This window comes from Lepus europaeus, chromosome 14, assembly GCF_033115175.1.
Source record: "Lepus europaeus isolate LE1 chromosome 14, mLepTim1.pri, whole genome shotgun sequence".
In the NCBI taxonomy this organism is placed as follows: domain Eukaryota; kingdom Metazoa; phylum Chordata; class Mammalia; order Lagomorpha; family Leporidae; genus Lepus; species Lepus europaeus.
Genome location: NC_084840.1, coordinates 17,854,014 through 17,871,032, shown reverse-complemented (window position 1 = coordinate 17,871,032; position 17,019 = coordinate 17,854,014). Strand labels below are relative to the sequence as shown.

The 17,019-nt window shown below is 57.2% G+C and overlaps 1 protein-coding gene across 1 annotated transcript in view; it reads right to left on the bottom strand.

Moving 5' to 3' along the window:
- Positions 1–17,019, bottom strand: part of LGR6 (leucine rich repeat containing G protein-coupled receptor 6) — a 118,632-nt gene that overhangs the window by 31,261 nt on the left and 70,352 nt on the right. The window contains exons 5-6 of the mRNA XM_062210745.1: positions 14,489–14,704; positions 10,379–10,450 (exon numbers count right to left, since the gene is read on the bottom strand). Of these exons, the coding sequence (XP_062066729.1) occupies positions 10,379–10,450; positions 14,489–14,704 (288 nt within the window). The remainder of the gene's footprint in view (positions 1–10,378; positions 10,451–14,488; positions 14,705–17,019) is intronic.

Below are 17,019 nucleotides of genomic sequence, written 5' to 3'. Positions count from 1 at the left end.
TTTCCAGCCAAATCCGATCACAAGCGGTGGCGAAGCCATGCGATGGCTACGAGCAGCTGAGCAGGCAACACAAGCCCTGGGCTGCTCAAGGATCCACACAGCCGATCCTCTCCTCTCCAGCTGGCTGTGCAGGAGTTCCAAGCTTCTGAGACACCCGCGGAGAATCCCGTGGGTCAGAGGGAGGCGCTGGCCGGAGCCCTCCCTCGTCTTCTCCAGCCCCTTCTTTTCACTCATAAGTAAACTGAGGCTCGGGGAGAGAAGGCGCATTGCTGTAAGTCCCAGAGGCACAGCTTGAACTCAGGCCTCTTGGCTCCCAGCTTAGAACACTTTCTCTCTCTCTCTCTCTCCCTCTCTCTCTTTCTCTCCCTCTCTTTAAAGATTCATTTGAAAGTCAGAGATATAGAGAAAGAGAAAGAGAGACAACGACAGAGACAGAGGTATTTTCCAACCGCTGGTTCACTCCCCAGATGGCTGCCGTGGTCAGGGCTGGGCAGTCTGAATCCAGATCTTCCATGTTGGTGCCAGGGGCCCAAGCACTTGGGCCATCTTCTGCTGCTTTCCCAGGGCATCATCGGGGAGCTGGATTGGAAGTGGAGCAGCCAGGATACCACCCCATGCCCATATAGGATGCCGGTATTAAAGGCAGCAGCTTTACCCACTATGCCACAGTGCCAGCCCCTCTTAGAATACTTTGTATAGGCAAGGGTACTACACAGAGTTGAATCTTGGCTAGTCTCCAGAGGGCAGGACTAAGGAAAAGGTTTTAGGGCAAGCAGGAAACAGCATAAATAAATGGAGAAGGAGAATGGGGCTTCTGTAGGATTGTCTTCAGATGCTTATAAACATGTCAAATCCAAATAATTAGGATTGTGGGGGTTAAACATCTTTTTGTGTGATATCCATGCTACAGAGAAAGTGTTTTTGGGCTGGCACTGTGGCACAGAGGGTTAAGCTGTTGCCTGCAATGCCAGCATCCTGTATCAAGAGCTGGTTCAACTTCCAATCCGGCTCCCTGCTGGGAAAGTGGCAGAAGATGGCCCAAGTATTTGGGTTTCTACCACTCACATGGGAGACCTTGAAGAAGTTCCAGGCTCCCGGCCTCAGCCTGGCACAGACCCAGCTGTTGAGCTACTTGGGGAGTGAACTGGCAGATGGAAGATCTCTCCATCTCTCTCTCTCTCTCTCTCTCTCTCTGTCACTCTGCCTTTTAAATAAATTTAAAAAAAAAATCTTTACAATGAGAGAAAATGCTCATCTTCTGTGTACCTTGAACAGGCACTTAGCTTTCTTTTTAAAAAATATTTATTTATTATTTATTTGACAGAGTTACAGAGAGAGAAGGAGGGGCAGAAAGAGAGAGAGTCTTCCATCTGCCAGTTCACTCCCCAACTGACCACAAAGGCTAGGGCTGCACTGATCTGAAGCCAGGAGCCAGGAGCTTCTTCCAGGTCTCCCATGCGAGTTCAGGGGCCCAAGGACTTGGGCCATCTTCTACTGCTTTCCCAGGCCATAGCAGAGAGCTGGATGGGAAGTGGAGCAGCTGGGACTCGAACCGGCGCTCATATGGGATGCTGGCACTGCAGGCGGTGGCTTTACCGGCTATGCCACAGCACCGGTGGACACTTAACTTTATTAGCTTGCTTATTCACCTCTAAATACGAGATGCCCATTGCACAAAGCCATTCTGTTAACCTGGTCCAGAGATCCGCACAAAGCAGATGTCCAAATCACGCCAGCTCCTTTCATTAGGCATTGCACACAGGACAGACACTGCATTTCCTAGACGCTGCCGCAGAGGGCGCACGAGCTGCTCTATCTACTTTTCACAGCAATTAAGGAAGATGTGTATCATTAATTGGCTTCCACTTACATTTTTACTCTTGAGGCTAATATTTGTGCTTATTACCAGATCATAGATAAGGGCGCATGGGGCATGTGGGCGAGCCTAGCTTCCAGGAGAGAACACAAAACACAGAAATTTCTGGTAGCTTGTAAACTCCGAGCCCCTTTTATCTCCCAGAGGCCTGGGACAAAGGCAAGGAAGTACAATGAGTGTGCGTCTTAACTGTTCTTCCCATCCACACACAGAGCCTTTGACTCCGTGTGCTTGGGGCAGATGACTCGGTGAGCCAGGAACCAACACAAACTTTATGACTAACAGCATTGTTCTACCTTCTAAACAAGCTACATAAAAGGCCACCCATTAATAAACGCAGCAATTAGTAAAATTGTCATCAGTTTCTGCTGAGAGACACAGACACGCCTGCCCTCCACCTACACAGTCTTCCCTGCCAGAGAACATTCAAGACACACCTGCAGCAATGGCAGTGTTGGTTGTAATGAACACTGCTGATCTCCAATCCTGAGATTACACACTGCCCGGCCCTAACGAGGCCCCTGGCAGTGCAGAGGCCTGGCACTGGGAGACAAAAGGCAGCAGGAACCCTGAGAGCCCGCTTGCAAGGGGAGCCGGTTTCGCTCGGGCTAAGTGGAAAAGCACTCGATGGTGCCGGGTGTGCAGGGCCACACTGTGGGGCTCCTCTCCCGCACAGGACCCTTCCCCACCCCAGGCTACAGTGCCTCCCTTGGCCCTCAGCCAGTCATCTGGGAGACCAGGGAACATGTATACCTGTCCTCCGAAGACAATCATCCTGTTGCACCCAAGGTTCTCGCCTGTCCTCTGAGTTGTGTCTCACAGGTACTTCCTGTTCTCACCACCCTCCCCAGGAAAGCCCTCGTCACTCGGCAAACAGAACACCCACAACAGGACCCGGTCCTCTGGACGTGATCAGATCCGTGTGGACAAGCCGGGGGCCAGAGGCCCGTGAACGCAAGGCACCTGACGGCTCTGAGGTGCTCCCGAGCACGGCAGAATGTGGCCTGTGGATCCTTCCAGTGGCCACAAGCCACAGCCCTGAGGCTCTTGATGGCTGGGCTTGTGTGAGGGTCACCAGGGTCCAAGGCAAGGCTGAGGGGCCATCCCAGCAGGTTCTGCCCACGCCCAGGGCACTTCTGCAGGCTGGGGAGCAGGGGGTAAGTGCGCCAGCTCCTAGGCTGTGAGAGGACAGGCTGGCAGCCATTTCCGGGAGGATCAGGGCAGCGGCTGGGTTGGAGGTTGTAGAGCAGTGAGTATGGATGACTGGTGCTGGGAAGACCCTTGCCAAAGCTGGCCAAGGCCCTTCTGCTGAAGATGGAGCAGCTGAGAGAGCAGCAGAGACCTGCCAGGGCCGCAAGCCCATGCATCTGTTCAGCAGACTGAGCCCTGTGTCAGACGCTTGGAACTCAAAGTGAAAACGACACACTGAGAGGTGGAAGGTGAGCCACTAAGTCACAAAATAGGATGTCAGGTTATGGTGAGGGGGAAATGAAGTAGGAAATGCAGGGTGCACCCTGGGGAGAGGTTAGAGCGATCGGGAAGGACTCCACTGGAGGTTATGTTTGAGCAGAGTCATGAAGGAGGTGAGGAAGGAAACCATGTGATACTTGGGGAGTGAACCTTCCAGAAAAGGGCGAGCCTGTGCAAAGGCCCTGAGGCAGGAGCATACATCGAGTGCTCAAGGGGGCCATTTCTGCCTGGAGTGGATTGAGAAAGGGTGAGCCCAAAGAGGGAGCAGGTCCACGTCACTGAGGCCTGCAGGCCAGGGGAGAACTTTGGCTTCGTTCTTGGGTAAGACCAAGGTTCCGAACAGAAGAGTCACATGATCTGATCTGCATTTCAAGAGTCACTGTGGGGAGGGCGTTTAGCCTGGTGGTTGAGCGCTGGTTAGGTCGCCCACGTCCCTCATCAGGGTGCCTGGGCTTGAGACCCAACTCTGGCTCCTGTCTCCAGCTTCCTGCTAGTGCAGACCTAGGGAAGCAGCAGATGATGGCTCAAGTAATTGGGCTTCCACCACCCACGTGGGTGACCTGGGTTGAGTTTCTGGCTCCTGGTTTCATCCCGGCCCAGGCCCAGCTGTTGCTAGGTAGTGAACCAGCTTGGGTAGTGAACCAGCAGATGGGAATTCCCTGTCTCTCTCTCCTTGCCTCCAAATAAAAATTAACACATACATTTTTGAAAAGGAGAGAAAACAAGGTCACTTTGGCTCTTGTGCTGGAGACAGTGGGGTGACAAGAATGACAGCAGTGTGATCACTGCAGTCACCCGGGTGAATGCCAGTGGCTTGGACCCGCACGTGGCAGAGGAGGGATGAGAAACACTCAGAGTTTTAAGATCTTTTGAAGAGGGAGCCACTGGTGCTTCTGACAGCTTGGATGGGGATGTTAGAGAAAGAACTGTTTGGGGGCAGCTCCAAAGTCTGGGCCTGAGCAAGTGCAGGGGTGAAGACACCATCGTTGGGATGGGGTAGGGGGAGGCTCTGGGATGCAGGTTGGATGTCTGTGAAAGACCCATGTGAGCCCGTGAAGCAGGCTTTTGGATCTGTAAGTCTGGAGTTCGAGAGACAGGTGTGGGCTGGAGCCCTCAGCAAATGCAGGGCAGGAACGCCGTGAGCCCAGACAGGCACAGAGGGAAGGAGTGAAAACAGAAGGTGAGTCTTGGGGCACACAAGGTTAGAGGTCAGGGTGACGAGGTCAGACACGCTGGAGACAGTGCCTCAGTGCCAAGTTCAAAGGAACCGAGGACTCCTGGTCCTGGACTTGTGAGCCTCGATGATGGCAGGGCTGTGTTGCTGTCGTTCACAAAAGTTTCCCCAGTGCCTATCACGGTGCCCTGGCACCTGCTAGAAGCTCCAGAAGTATTTACAAAACGAGCTGCTGTTGATTGCTACCAGCTCCTCCTCCCTACAGGCACGCAGGGCCAGCCCTGGACTTTTCCGTGTCCTCTCCAGGGCTGTGGCCCTGCTCCCCGGGCCCCGACCTCCCTCTTCTCGCCACTCCAGATCAGCCGGCCGGGGAGCCTGTGGGAGCGGGGGAGGGGGGCAGTTCAGAGGGAGCCTGTGGGAGCGGGGGAGGGGGGCAGTTCAGAGGGGGCGTTTACCCCTCACTGCCAGCATGGAAGGAGGGGCGGTGGCGACAGGAGCTGTGACCTTGGCTCCTGCCAACACCAGGGCGATGGGAAAGGGGATGTGCTGGGAAGAACTATTAATAACTCGTCACGGTCACAAAACGCAAGACAAACTCATTGGACAGCTCAATGTTCTGCCTGTTCAAAGTCATTAGTGGTTCTGCGGGGGAAGCCAGAAAGAGAAGTTTTATATGGAACAATAAATTCCTCTATAAGCCACAAAACCCCACAAATTTGCAGCTAATAAGCCCACGAATGTAAGATGATTAGGAACTGGAGAGGGAAAAGTTCCTCAATCCTTAGCCTCCAGAGGCAGTGTGGTGTGACGGGCTGACGTGGGGCCAAGGCAGACAAACCTGGCTGGAATTAGCTGGGCAACCTTGGGCGGGTCATGCTCTCTGCCTCGGTTTCTCCATCTGTGACAGGAGAGGCCTTGTGTTCCTCAATAAGAGCTCGGGGGGAATAAACGTGATGGGAGATGAGACAGCCTTTGGGGACAAACACTCCCAATCCCTTAATTGCAGGGAATATTATTAGCCGAGAACTAGCGGGCCTGGACAGAGATTCAGCTAGACCTCTGCTGCCATGGGGTGCCAGTGGGTGGCTCGAGGGGGTTGACTGGTGGGCCCCACAGAGGTTGGTCCCAGTCCTGACCCCTGGAACCTGTCAATGTGGCCTTTTCTGCAAAAGGGACCTTTGCAGAAGGCAGTGAAGGCTCTGGAGATGAGAGCACCTGGATTAACAGGGTGAGCCCTCCGGCCACCAACAAGGGTGTCTTGGGAGGAGCCCCGCGGAAGAGACCCAGAGAAGGGGGCCGGGAGAAGGCGGAGGCACAGGCTGGGGCGACAGGTCCACAGGAAGGGATGCCAAGGACACCAGCAGCCAGGGGACAGTTTACGCTGAAACCCTGCGGAAGGAAGCACCCCTGCCCATACCTTGATTCAGACTTCTGACCCCTGGGGCTTGCTGCTTATTCTCTCAGCCACCAAGTGCGTGGTAGTGTGTTCCAGCAGGCACGCACCCTGGCTGTGAAACGACACCTCTGGGTGATGCTCTCCCCATCGCCTTTAGACACATCCCATCCAGCCAGAAGTGGGAGAACAGGGAGGAGAACGCCAGCATAGCTCAAGCTCCTAACAGCCTTCAGAGGCCACAGGAGGTTATCTCACTTAATGGGAGAACTTGCAACCATCCTCTGCTTTGTAAAATCTCCCAGAGACTGCATGAGTTTATCTTACTTAACGTGAGAACTTCAACCAGGATCCCCGGAAGAACCTCAGTGGCAATCTGTGTGGTTGTTGGTCCCTGGCCAAGGGTTGACCATGAGGTCTAGGAGGGAGATGACACGTTCAGGACCAAGTCCGCGGCAATCTGGAGGGAAGCCTATGGCAGTGGTGTGGCAGTGACCTTCCAGCCACGGCTGCCGTGGAGGTGAAAGTGCCCAGCAGAAGCAGGCCACCGGGGTGCCGGCTACCGAATGCAGGGTACAGTTCTGTACTAGAAGGCAGAGTTCTGGAGTCCTCCCCCAGAGCCCTGCTGTGCTGGTCCTGCTTTAGGGAGGGAGCCAGTCCACAGGCCCTCCTCCGGAGGGAAACGTCCAGTAGCATGGGGTTCCAGTAGGGCCTGATGTGTTTAATGAGGTTGTATCGAGGCCCAGGACCATCGCCCGGCCACGGGCAGGAGGCTCTGTTGCCCCCGATCTCGCCTGGGTGCTGGCTGTGACGCCCACTGGCAGTTCCCAGTCCCAGGGAGTGGGCCATGGGGCGGCAGGACATTTTCTGCTTATTCACAAAGACTGTCTTGTCAAACCTAGCTGGGAACCCCGGGCCCTTAGCTGTCAGGCCGAACCAGCCCTCCATGTCCTCCTGCACCCATTTCCAACTGTGACCTCGAGGCCCGGGCACCTGGTCCCAGGTCCCGAGATCTCCTGGAGAAACCCTCACAGGCTGGTCTTCACTCCTTTCCCTTAGCTCTCCACCCACCCAGGGAAGTCCTGGCATTCTCAGATCAGAAGGGAGCCGGTGCAACAGGAACCAGCGCATATGGAGAGAGTGGAGCGGCTCCGGCAGCTGCCCACCGCCTCCGAACTGCAGAAACTCGGCCTCTCGCCCTGCACCTGTGGATTCGGTCTGATTCCACTTCGTAGGCAGGGGCGAGGCCATCCAGATCTGATTGTGAATTTCCCACGCGGTGGGTCACGCTCATTAGGGGCACAGAGAGGAATTGCGGATGCAGGACAGGGCACGCTCTGTCTGCCCAGGGCTGGAGTTTCTTGGCGAGGTCTAGAGTGGTGACGACTACATCAGAAGAAATGTCCCAGGACCCTCCTTCCTGGGAGGTCGGCTTCCCGCGAGCACAGCAAGGTTTGTGCCTGGGGGCCGCGTGGAGTCAGCGGCACAGAGGGCGGAGCAGCGTCCAGCCTCTGGGCCTTGCCCAAATCACTTGGGTTGGCCGGGCTCTCTCAGAGCAGAAGAGCTTGTGTGTGTCTCTCACGCCTCACCTTTGAGGCAGCCCATGGCGTGGATGCAGAGGCTGAGGCTCCCGACCTGCTCAGGCTCGCGACCTGCTCAGGCTGCCCTGCTTTGCACAGAGCTGGGCTGCAAACCAGGCAGCCCGGCCTCCGGAGCAGAGGGCACACACAACCTGCGTTGCTGCAGGTGTGTGTGCAGGGGGCTGGCGGGCAGGGGGTGGAGTGAGCCCCTGGGAGGGCTTGGCGTGTACATAGTCAGGGTGCCTGTGTGACGGCACATGCACGGGCCCGCACCCGGCCCCTCCTCCCCAGGTGGTAGGGCTGGGGGCCGCTCTCCCTCCGAAGCGTCTGCAGGGGAGCCAAGCCGCAGCCCGGGCTGCAGGGTTTGATCTTCCCTCTGCCGCCGGAGATGAGAGAGGTGTAAGTGGCAGAGATTTACGGGGCCTGAGGGAGAAACACCCTTGCAGTGAGAGGCTCACATGAAAGCGCCAGCGTAATAGCGAAGGCTGCCGAGTGTGCCAATTATGCAACAATTAACAGGTTAGACTATCGTCTATCCTCGGCGCTCTCTCCCTTTCTTCTCCCGGCCACTCCTCCCCCTCCACAGCTGGCTTCCCCCGCAGGCTCCCCAGCAAACGCTCTGGGGACAAGAGGTTCAAGAACATGCTTTCTCCCCCTTTTAATCGGAGATCAAAAGTTGGAAGAAGGACTTCGCCCTCAAGGGTGGAGAAGAAAGGGGTGCTGTTGAAATGGAGGCCTGCACAGGAGGCGACGGGGAGGGGAAAGGAGCCTGAGCTCGCCGGGCTCTGTGAGGACTTCACACCTGTCCTCTCGCCTAATCCACGTGGCGGCCGGGAGCCCAGCACTGTCTGCAGCGCTGTGCTGCAGATCAGAACACTGAGACTCGAGACACAGGGACCCAAGGCCAGCCAGCAGACAGGACTGTCCCCAGGCACTCTGATGCAAGGGCTTTGCCACCAAGCCATTCTGCCTCAACAGTGGGACGTGGGGGGCCGTTTCCTAGTCTCTGAGCCTTGGATTACCCATCCGCAAAGTGGGTACAAGTCCTGGGCTTTGGGTGACTGAGCCAAGCCCCCCCGAGATGAAAGGTACAGCGGGTGCTTAGCGGCTGGACTGCTCTGTAAGTCAGCCAGCACCAGCTGAGCCAAATGCCCTGTGCAGCATCCAGCGGCTAATTGAGCAAGAATTAGGCAGTGTGCCCCAGAAGTGAAGAAACAGCTGCTCGCCGGCTTTTGAGAGGTGCCAACCCACACCCTGCATCCGCACCCCCTCCCCACCTGATTTCCCAGCAGAGTAACAGCCCCCACTCCGGGTCTGCTGGCCTGGACACCCGCCACCTGCCCTGCTGGGGCACGCACTGCCCGGAAGCCTCATGTCGCCGGGGGTTGTTGGGGGGGGCTGCCTGCGGGTCCTAGGCTTTGCCTTCAACACATGCTGGGCTCACACAGGGCACCAGCCTAGGGAGGGCTTCACATCTGTGTTCTTGGTAACACCCCTGGATCTGCCCTGTCCCTAGCTGGGGAGCAACTCTGGCAGACCACGCCTCCTTGGACAGAGAGGGTCAGACTGCCCAGCTGCCTTGACAGCTACAGTGAGGGGTGCAGGGCCCAGGTCACACACAGTGGCTGGAGAGGTTCCAGCCTCCCTGAGTCCAGGCTGGGGCACGTTGTCCCACACCCCACTCCTCCGCACTCACTCAGCTACAGGGCCCAGACGGTGGGACAGCCGGGCCTGGCTCTGCCATTCCTCCTGCTTCAGGCTGAACCCACACAAACAGCCATGCCCCTGCATCTCCCACAAACCAGCAGGAAGGGCCTCCGGTCTCAGCAGCCCCACTCCCCACACCACCACAACTCCCTCCTGGGATAGACTTTGCCAAATGGTTTCCCCAGCACCGGGCTCCCAGGCCACAGCTTGTCTCTGGCGCTTGCCTCCTCTGCTCTGGATGTTTGAAAATCCTTCCCTTCAGGAGCCAGGCTCTGAGACATGGGGGGTGTGGGGTGGGGAGTGCCTATGCATGGAGAGGGAGCTGGGGGTGCCGAGAGGGACCATGAACATCCATCCCTCTGACTCCATGCGCTGCGCCTGGCCTCAGTGGCTCAGGCTTGACGAGCTGGACTCTTTCTCTTCCCAACACCCTCACCCCACCCTCACCAGGTGGCCGTGCAGCCTGCGGCCTCATGGGAGCACAGGGACCCCAGCTGGTGAGGCCAGCTGCGTTTACAGAACCTGGCCAGCTGTTTGCTCATCGGGGGCTGCCCAGCCACTCGGCCGTGGGGCTGGCAGGGCTCCACAGCCATGGCTGGGTACGTTCTGGTGCAGTTTGACCTTAGCCGGATTCCAGGATGATGATGTGTGAATAATACAGTGTTTTAAGAGTCAACAGCTTGGGTGCTATTTATAGCTGGGCTGGAGTGCTGAATGGGCCATCTCCCCATTAATCATTAGCTACTTAGATGCGTTGGCAACTAGCGCCGGCATCAGTCCGCGGTATCAGCCTCCCTCTGTCAGCAGCCACCCTTAAAGATGTCAAAACTGCCATGGAGTCAGCCCAGCCCCACACGGCACCTTCCAGGTCCAGGCTTCATAGCCTGATTCCTCCAGCGTCCCCTCGCCCTTCCTCAGTCTCTCTGAAATTGTCACCACTTTGGTGGGCTCTGCTGGCAGGGGTCCTGGGTGCCCACTCCTTGGGCTGCCCTAGGCTGCCAGAGGGCGCACTCGGCCCACCTGAAGGAGGAAGGTGCGTTCCAGAGACAGCGCCAGGGCAGGGCCTGCGGGGACGAGCCTGGGGCCCAGTCCCGGCACCCTGTGCAGCTGGCCCTTCCCTGTGTCCGCTGCCCCCACCCGGGGCTCCAGAGCGTGACCACGATGGCGCCAGCACTCACAGGGTCTCCAGATTGTGCAGCCCCTCGAAGCTGTGGGTCCCCAGGTGCTGGATGCGGTTGTTGTGCAGGTGCCTGTGTGGGAGGGAAAGGCGCGTCAGACTGGGTGCCCACAGCACCGGGGCCCCGGGAGGCAGAGCACGGGGCGGCGGAGCAGGGATGGAGGCAGAAGCGTGGACAGAGTGACCGACTGCTGAAGCTGCAGTTGCCAGAGCCGGATTGACCCGAGGCTGCGCCACTCGGCTGTCCTATGGAAGGAAGGGGAGAGGAGCACCACGGGCTAGGGCTAGCGCAAGATCTGCAGCACGTAGGAGAGAGGCCGGAGGTCAGAGGGACTCCTGTCTGAGGCTTCTCCTAGGACCCAGCCTGCCTGACTCAGTAGCCAGACATACTTATGGGAGCCAAGAGCAAACCGCTCCAGACAACATACAATTAGAGGCTGGGCTTTTTGTTACAATCGGAGAGAGCTGCAGGCAAACTCAGGGAACTGGGAGAGTGGTGAGGCTTCACAGGGGTGGTGGTCCCCGGCAGGGTCTGGAAGGACAGGCGAACTGAACGAGCATCGGAAAGGGTGCGCCGGGCACAGGTAACTGTGCTGGCGGGGGGGAGAGGGGGAGCTGGTGCATCTGTGGAGGGCTTGGCCAAGCAGGGATGGGTTGGGGAGAGGAGGAGGTCAGTTTGAGGTCAGCTTGGGAGAGATTTTCAAGACAGACAGTTGCAAAGAAGGGACAGAATTTTCTTCTCTCTGTGCCTGATGAGCCAACATAGCAAAAACCAGACCCTCACGCCCACCCCAGACACCAGAAGAAGCAGAGCACAGGGCCCGGGGGCATGGAGCTCCTCCTCAGACCCCTTCCTCCAGAAATTGGCAGGCGAGAATCTTCCTGAAACCCCCGAAATCTGAAGTGATATGGGTCTCGTCCTTGTCCCTCCCTGCTAACAGCTTCCCAGAGGAACAGGGGAGAGGGAGAGTGAATTCCTCACTGAGTGATGCTCAAAGGCACCTGTGGCTGGACATGCACTCACACACTGAACACGGTTGGGGCAGAGAGAGAGACTGGGAGGTCTAACTGGGCCCCGCCTCAGAGCACCCGCCCCGGCCTTCACCATACCCTCAAGTATAGAAAAGCCGTGGGGCCTGACTGTCGCACAGGGCTTTGTCCACAAACCGTGGCTGCAGGGAGAATGACCAGGGCCCAGAGAGATGCAGCCCAGAGCGCATGGACAGAGCTCACAAAGCACAAGCCTGAAAGGAGAAAATCACAGGGCAACTGGGGAGACACACGACCTGCAATTGAGGCAGAGCGGGGAGGATGGGGAGGACCGGCCGAGCCCATGCCCTGCAGCAAACAGACTGAAGGGGGAACAGAAGGCACTGGGTCACAATTACCTCCCACTGCAGGACAGCCCCTTAAACAAGCTGCCAAAGGAAAAGCGTTTAAGTGAAAGGAAGAACATGATAGGTTAAGGAAATATATTGAGTCCAAAACTATAGTACTTTAAAGATTATCAATACACTTGAAACAGAAAAACAGCACAGATGCTGTGGACAACGGGACTGGTGGCAGAGAGGAAGCCTCCGACGAGGATGGCGAACATAGCAGAATAAACCAAAGGGATCAAAACAATCAGAAACTAATCAGCATGGAAGACACAGAGGTGATTCAACACACGGCGACTGACGTCTCCAAGAGACAGAATCCAAAAATGAGGCTGGAGGAGTACTCAAAGACACCATCCAAAGAAACTGTAAGATGAAGAAAGGACAGCATCCGTGGCTCAAAGCATGCGTGTTTTTGGGAAAACTGGATGCAGAATATTCTAAGCTGTGACATAGTTAAGCCATTAAAGTTCAAGAATTTGAAAACATTTGCAGGGGTGGGAGCAGGGAGGAAGGTCAGGCCTGTAAGACATGGGCCAGACCTAAAGGCAACATCAGGCAGGCCTCAGGCAACCCAGGAGGTGGGGCCGGGAGTCCTGCGGTCCTGGGGTTGACAGCTCTCACCAGCCTTCCCCACCCTGCTCCAGCTGCCCCATCAGACTCCAGCAGGGGAAGACAGCCTCAGCCTCCTATGTCCTCTCACCAAGCGGCTCTCACTGTCCCGTCCCCATCCCCTTCACGCCAGCGCCACAGCTGTCAGCACACCAGCAGCCTGTGCTCCGCGGGGCACCCGTGCCTCCGTTCTCGCCTCCCGTCAGGCCCAGTGCTCCTGCTCTGCCTCCCGGGCCTCCCTGCAGCTCATCCCGTGGCCGCCACACAGCTCCCCAGCTCCCTCTCCCTTTCCCAGGTCGCTTTTTGCTAGAAGCCGCTCTCCTCCCTCATGAGTTGGAGGCAGGAAAGGGACCCAGGAAGCAGGTGGCTGCGGTTTGCTGTCCTGGCCTCACGCTCAGCGGGCCCCCATTGTTTCTCCATCTATAGCACACCCAACTTTCAGGCCAATTCCCTGGCTGGCTCCCAACCACACCTTGAAATCATCCATGACTCCCTTTCTTCCTGGTCTTTCATCCTCTGAAAACCTCCAGCTCGCATCAATTCTTTCTTCAAAACACCCCTCACGGTCACGCCTGCCGCCACCTCCCTGGACTGGCTGCTGATTGACACACAAAAGCCTCCAAGCTCCCCTGTTCCCATCTGTCCTGCAAACTCACCTTCCAAAGACACCCTCTTTTAGGGCTTCTTCGAAAAACTTCAAATCCCCTCCCCCACTGGCCAATAAAAGCCAAACTCCTTGGGCTTCCGCTGCGAGTTCCCAAACTCCCCTGCCAGCTTCTGGGCCATGCCTGCTCCAGCCCAGCCGCCCAGCCACACACAGCCCACACCATGGGCTCTGCCCCCACCTTCCCTGACCCCTGCTTGGAATGCTTCCTGGCCCCTTGCTCCTCTCACTCTGCCACCATTCAGGCCCGGAGCCTACCTCTTCCACACAGCCTCCCTCCGTCACCTACGCTCGCTCCGCTGCACACCACCCCTGAGCTGCAGGCACTGTGCATCCTATGGTCCGAGTTCCGCTGCACTGTGCCTTATCTTCCCTGTGTGAATCTGGCTGTGGCAGCTGGACTGGAAGCTCCTGGGAGCAGCAGCTGTAGCCCACCCTCCCTGGACTCTGCAGTGCCTGCAGCTGCACTGGGGGTCTGGACCCTACTGCAAAGTTCTCGTTTGTCCAGGGGTCACGTCCTTCACAGCACCTGGCCTTGTTCCTTCCTGATGTAACAGGGCTACCTCCAAAGAAGGAAGCAGCCTGCTGTAAATTCCTACTGACTCCCAGAAGGAGGGAGGGTGTGGCCAGCCGTGCAACCCAATGTGGCCCTCAGGACATCCTTCGTGGGTCTCTACTCTCCCGGGACAGAATTAGACACACTGGTGGCTGCCTTGTCACCTCTCAGAAGGAACTAAGCTGCAAGGGCGGGGGAGGCGCTGTTGCCACTGACAGAGTCACCACCACACGTGTTCCTGCAATTAGTGTGTAACTCAAAGCCATCACACGTGACCTCCAAGCCCTTGCTAATTACCCTCTGAACTTACCAATCATTCAGAGCAATTAGCTGCAAGCTAATTTGCACTCTGAAGTTCCCAATAGGAAGGCAGAGTCAGCCCCAGTCTCCAATTCCTGCCAGGGATGCTATCTCCCCGGTAATTTCGCTGACGGGGTTCTGCTGTCTCATTACTAGGGCTAGCTCTTCTCTGCTTCTTCGGGCCTGGGAACTAATAGGGATTTATCCTGCCCCTGTGGCAAACCATATGACTGCACCATATATGGTAGAACTGATTCAGGCAACTCTGGGCTTACCTTCCCATTCACATGGAGTAGTTAGTATATTGGCACAATGAGAAAATAATAGTCCGATTCCTGTCTTCTAACTATAGTTCCCTGGCTTTTTAGTGAATCTCAGAGTATTTGTGGAGGTCTCACATCATTGTGCCTCAGGATCACCCCACACAGTCAACAGGGGATGGTCATCCTCCTTCTTTTACAAAGGGGAAACTGAGACCAGAAGGTTTGGCAACATGCACAGAAGAGCAAAGCCAGCCAGGCTTCCAGCACCACTCGAGCAAGCATGCAGCCCCAGCCCCAGCAGGACCCGGCTGGGGCCGGGGACCCAGGCAGCACTCACAGCACCACAAGGCTGGTGAGGTTCTGGAAGGCGTAGTCGGGGATGTGGCTGATGCGGTTGAGGGCCAGGGTCATGGCCTGCAGGGCAGGAAGGTTGTTGAGGGCCCTGACAGGGATCTCGGTGAGTGCATTGTCGTCCAGCCAGAGGTGGCGGAGGGAGGACAGCCCCTCAAAGCTCCTCTCCGGGACCACAGAGATGAGGTTCGCATCTAGGCGCCTGGTGGAAGAGAGGAGGGAGAGGGTCAATCCAGGGCAGGACGAAGGCCAGGCTCTGAGGCTGGGCAGGACCAGCCAGGCCCCGAGTGGAGCTACTGGGCGTGGCTGGAACTAGAGCTGTGACTTGGGCCCTGTGCTCTACCCCTCAGGATCCCTCCATTCCAACCTGCAATGCTTGATGCTCTGTGCCATGCATTTCTATTTGGGACTCCAGTGCTTCCTCCCAGATCCAGGGCTGAGCCCACAGGTCATTTGCAAATACCCAGTACTCTCCCCCTCCCACCCATAACTCCAGGCTTCCAAATCTATTTCTGTTCTGAGTATGATGTCATTCTTCCCAACCCTACCCACCAGAAGGCCTCACGCGGAGATGTTCCCAGCATCGGCAGAAGGAAATCTCCTCCCTCTGGACCTCCTGTCACCTGCCCCTAGCAGCTCCTGTTCCTCGTCCCCATGAGGAACCAGCCATTTGGTCCTGGGGCTTCTTGCTCAGTTGATGACACATGTGGAGTCCCATGGTGGGAGCGATTGATTTGCTACTTCTCAGCACAGGTGTGAGGTCTAGAAGACCTTGGCAGCCCAACAAAACAAGGCGCCTGCCCATCTTTGCTTTCACAGAGGTGCCCAGGCCATGGTCTGCCCGCCGGTCTGCAACCCCATTATCCTACCCAGCAGGCTTCTTGGGGCCCGGACAGGCTAGCCCGCAACCACAGTCTATCCCTGGACTTCACTGTCTTCAATGGGGGCTTAGCGTTGAGCTCTGGGTCTCCCACACAGGCACATGCGTCCACGCCATGGAGACCCCAGTCCTCATGCACACAGGCCCAAAGCCCCAAAATGTGAAACCCAAAGGAGCATGGCTGTGACCAGAGGGTGGGTGGGGGTGACTGCCACACATGCCCCGGCACCTCCTGCATGTCCATCTCTTCCACTTCATTTCACCAGCGTTCTCTCTGCCTAACATCTCAGGCACCCATGAGAGAAGTGCCCTGGCTCTCAGTGAGGGCGTCACAGGTGGGCAGGCAGACATGACAGCAAACTGACCAGGATGCCCCCAGAACCTGCACTTAGGAACGATCTCCCACCCACGTGCAACCAGACCCTAGGGGACACAAACCCTTCAGGGAGTGTCCTGTGCTGGTAGGGCAGACCCAGCCCTAGGCCTCTGATGGCGGCCTCATCCCCCTGACAGCCGGACTTGGACATGCAGACGCCTCAGCAACTCCCTGGGTGCTACAGAAGACGTGGGGTGGGACCTGGGACTCTGGAAAGATAGCCCAGGAGTTTCTAGGTCCACACAGGCTGGGAACCAGGTCCTGCTGAGGCCTGAAGAGGATGGTGCTCCTACAGAAAGCCCTGGCCACAGTTCTGCCCAGAGCCCCGTCACAGAGACACCAGCTACCGAGAAGATGGCGCCCCTGGCTCGCAGTGCAGGGGGAAAGCCAGACTGAAAGTCTCCGTGTGAGCGCGGCACTCGGCCTGGGTTTCTGAGGCTACCTCACATGTCCCCTTCAGTCTCTGTTCCTAACGTGTGGCGTGCGGATCTCCAGCCCCAGCCTCTCCTGGAGCACGCTAGAGATGCAGAACCTCGGGCCCCACCCCAGACTCAGTGACTTTTTCATGGCACAGTCCTGGTTTAACCCAGGCCTTCCAGCTTCTGTACTCTGTTCTAATGCCCTGGGGCCGGCAGACAAGAGCAGAAGACTGAAGGGGGAAGCAGGAGACTCCTTCCTCCACGCTCAGTACTCAGATGGTCCTGGGAGACCTTGATCTGGGATCTGATCACCAATTATTCCCAAAGATGAGGACTCCCCCTCAGGCCCCCGGATGTGCCAGAGCAGAGTGGGCACCGTGTTCAGCTCTGACTTCCCAGCACCAAGCCTAGCTCACAGATGTCACTCCCCTAGGGCTGCTGAGTGAGTGATCACATGCCCTCCCTTGGGCCAAACCAAGCACACCAGTCGGCAGGGGGAGACGGGGACAGCCCCTCTCCCCAGCAGCCGTCTCAATGGTGGCTTTCCAGCCTCTACATCCACTTCCATCGTGGTGAAGGCTCTCACTCACATCTCTCTCCCCATCCATAGACACCCAGCCCCTTCCCCGAACCTGGGACAGCACCTTAGTCCCAGCTCCCCCACACTCCTAAGCCCGAGTTCCATGCAGGGTCACAAGTGCTTTTGGCCTCGTTAGAGGAAGGTACCATTTGGACAAGAAGAGGAGAGGGGGGTCTGGTGGACCTGGATCTTGCTATGTGGAGCTGCCCCCCTCATTTTAATGGGTAAATTAACAATGGGGGAACCTGACTGCCCCGAGGGG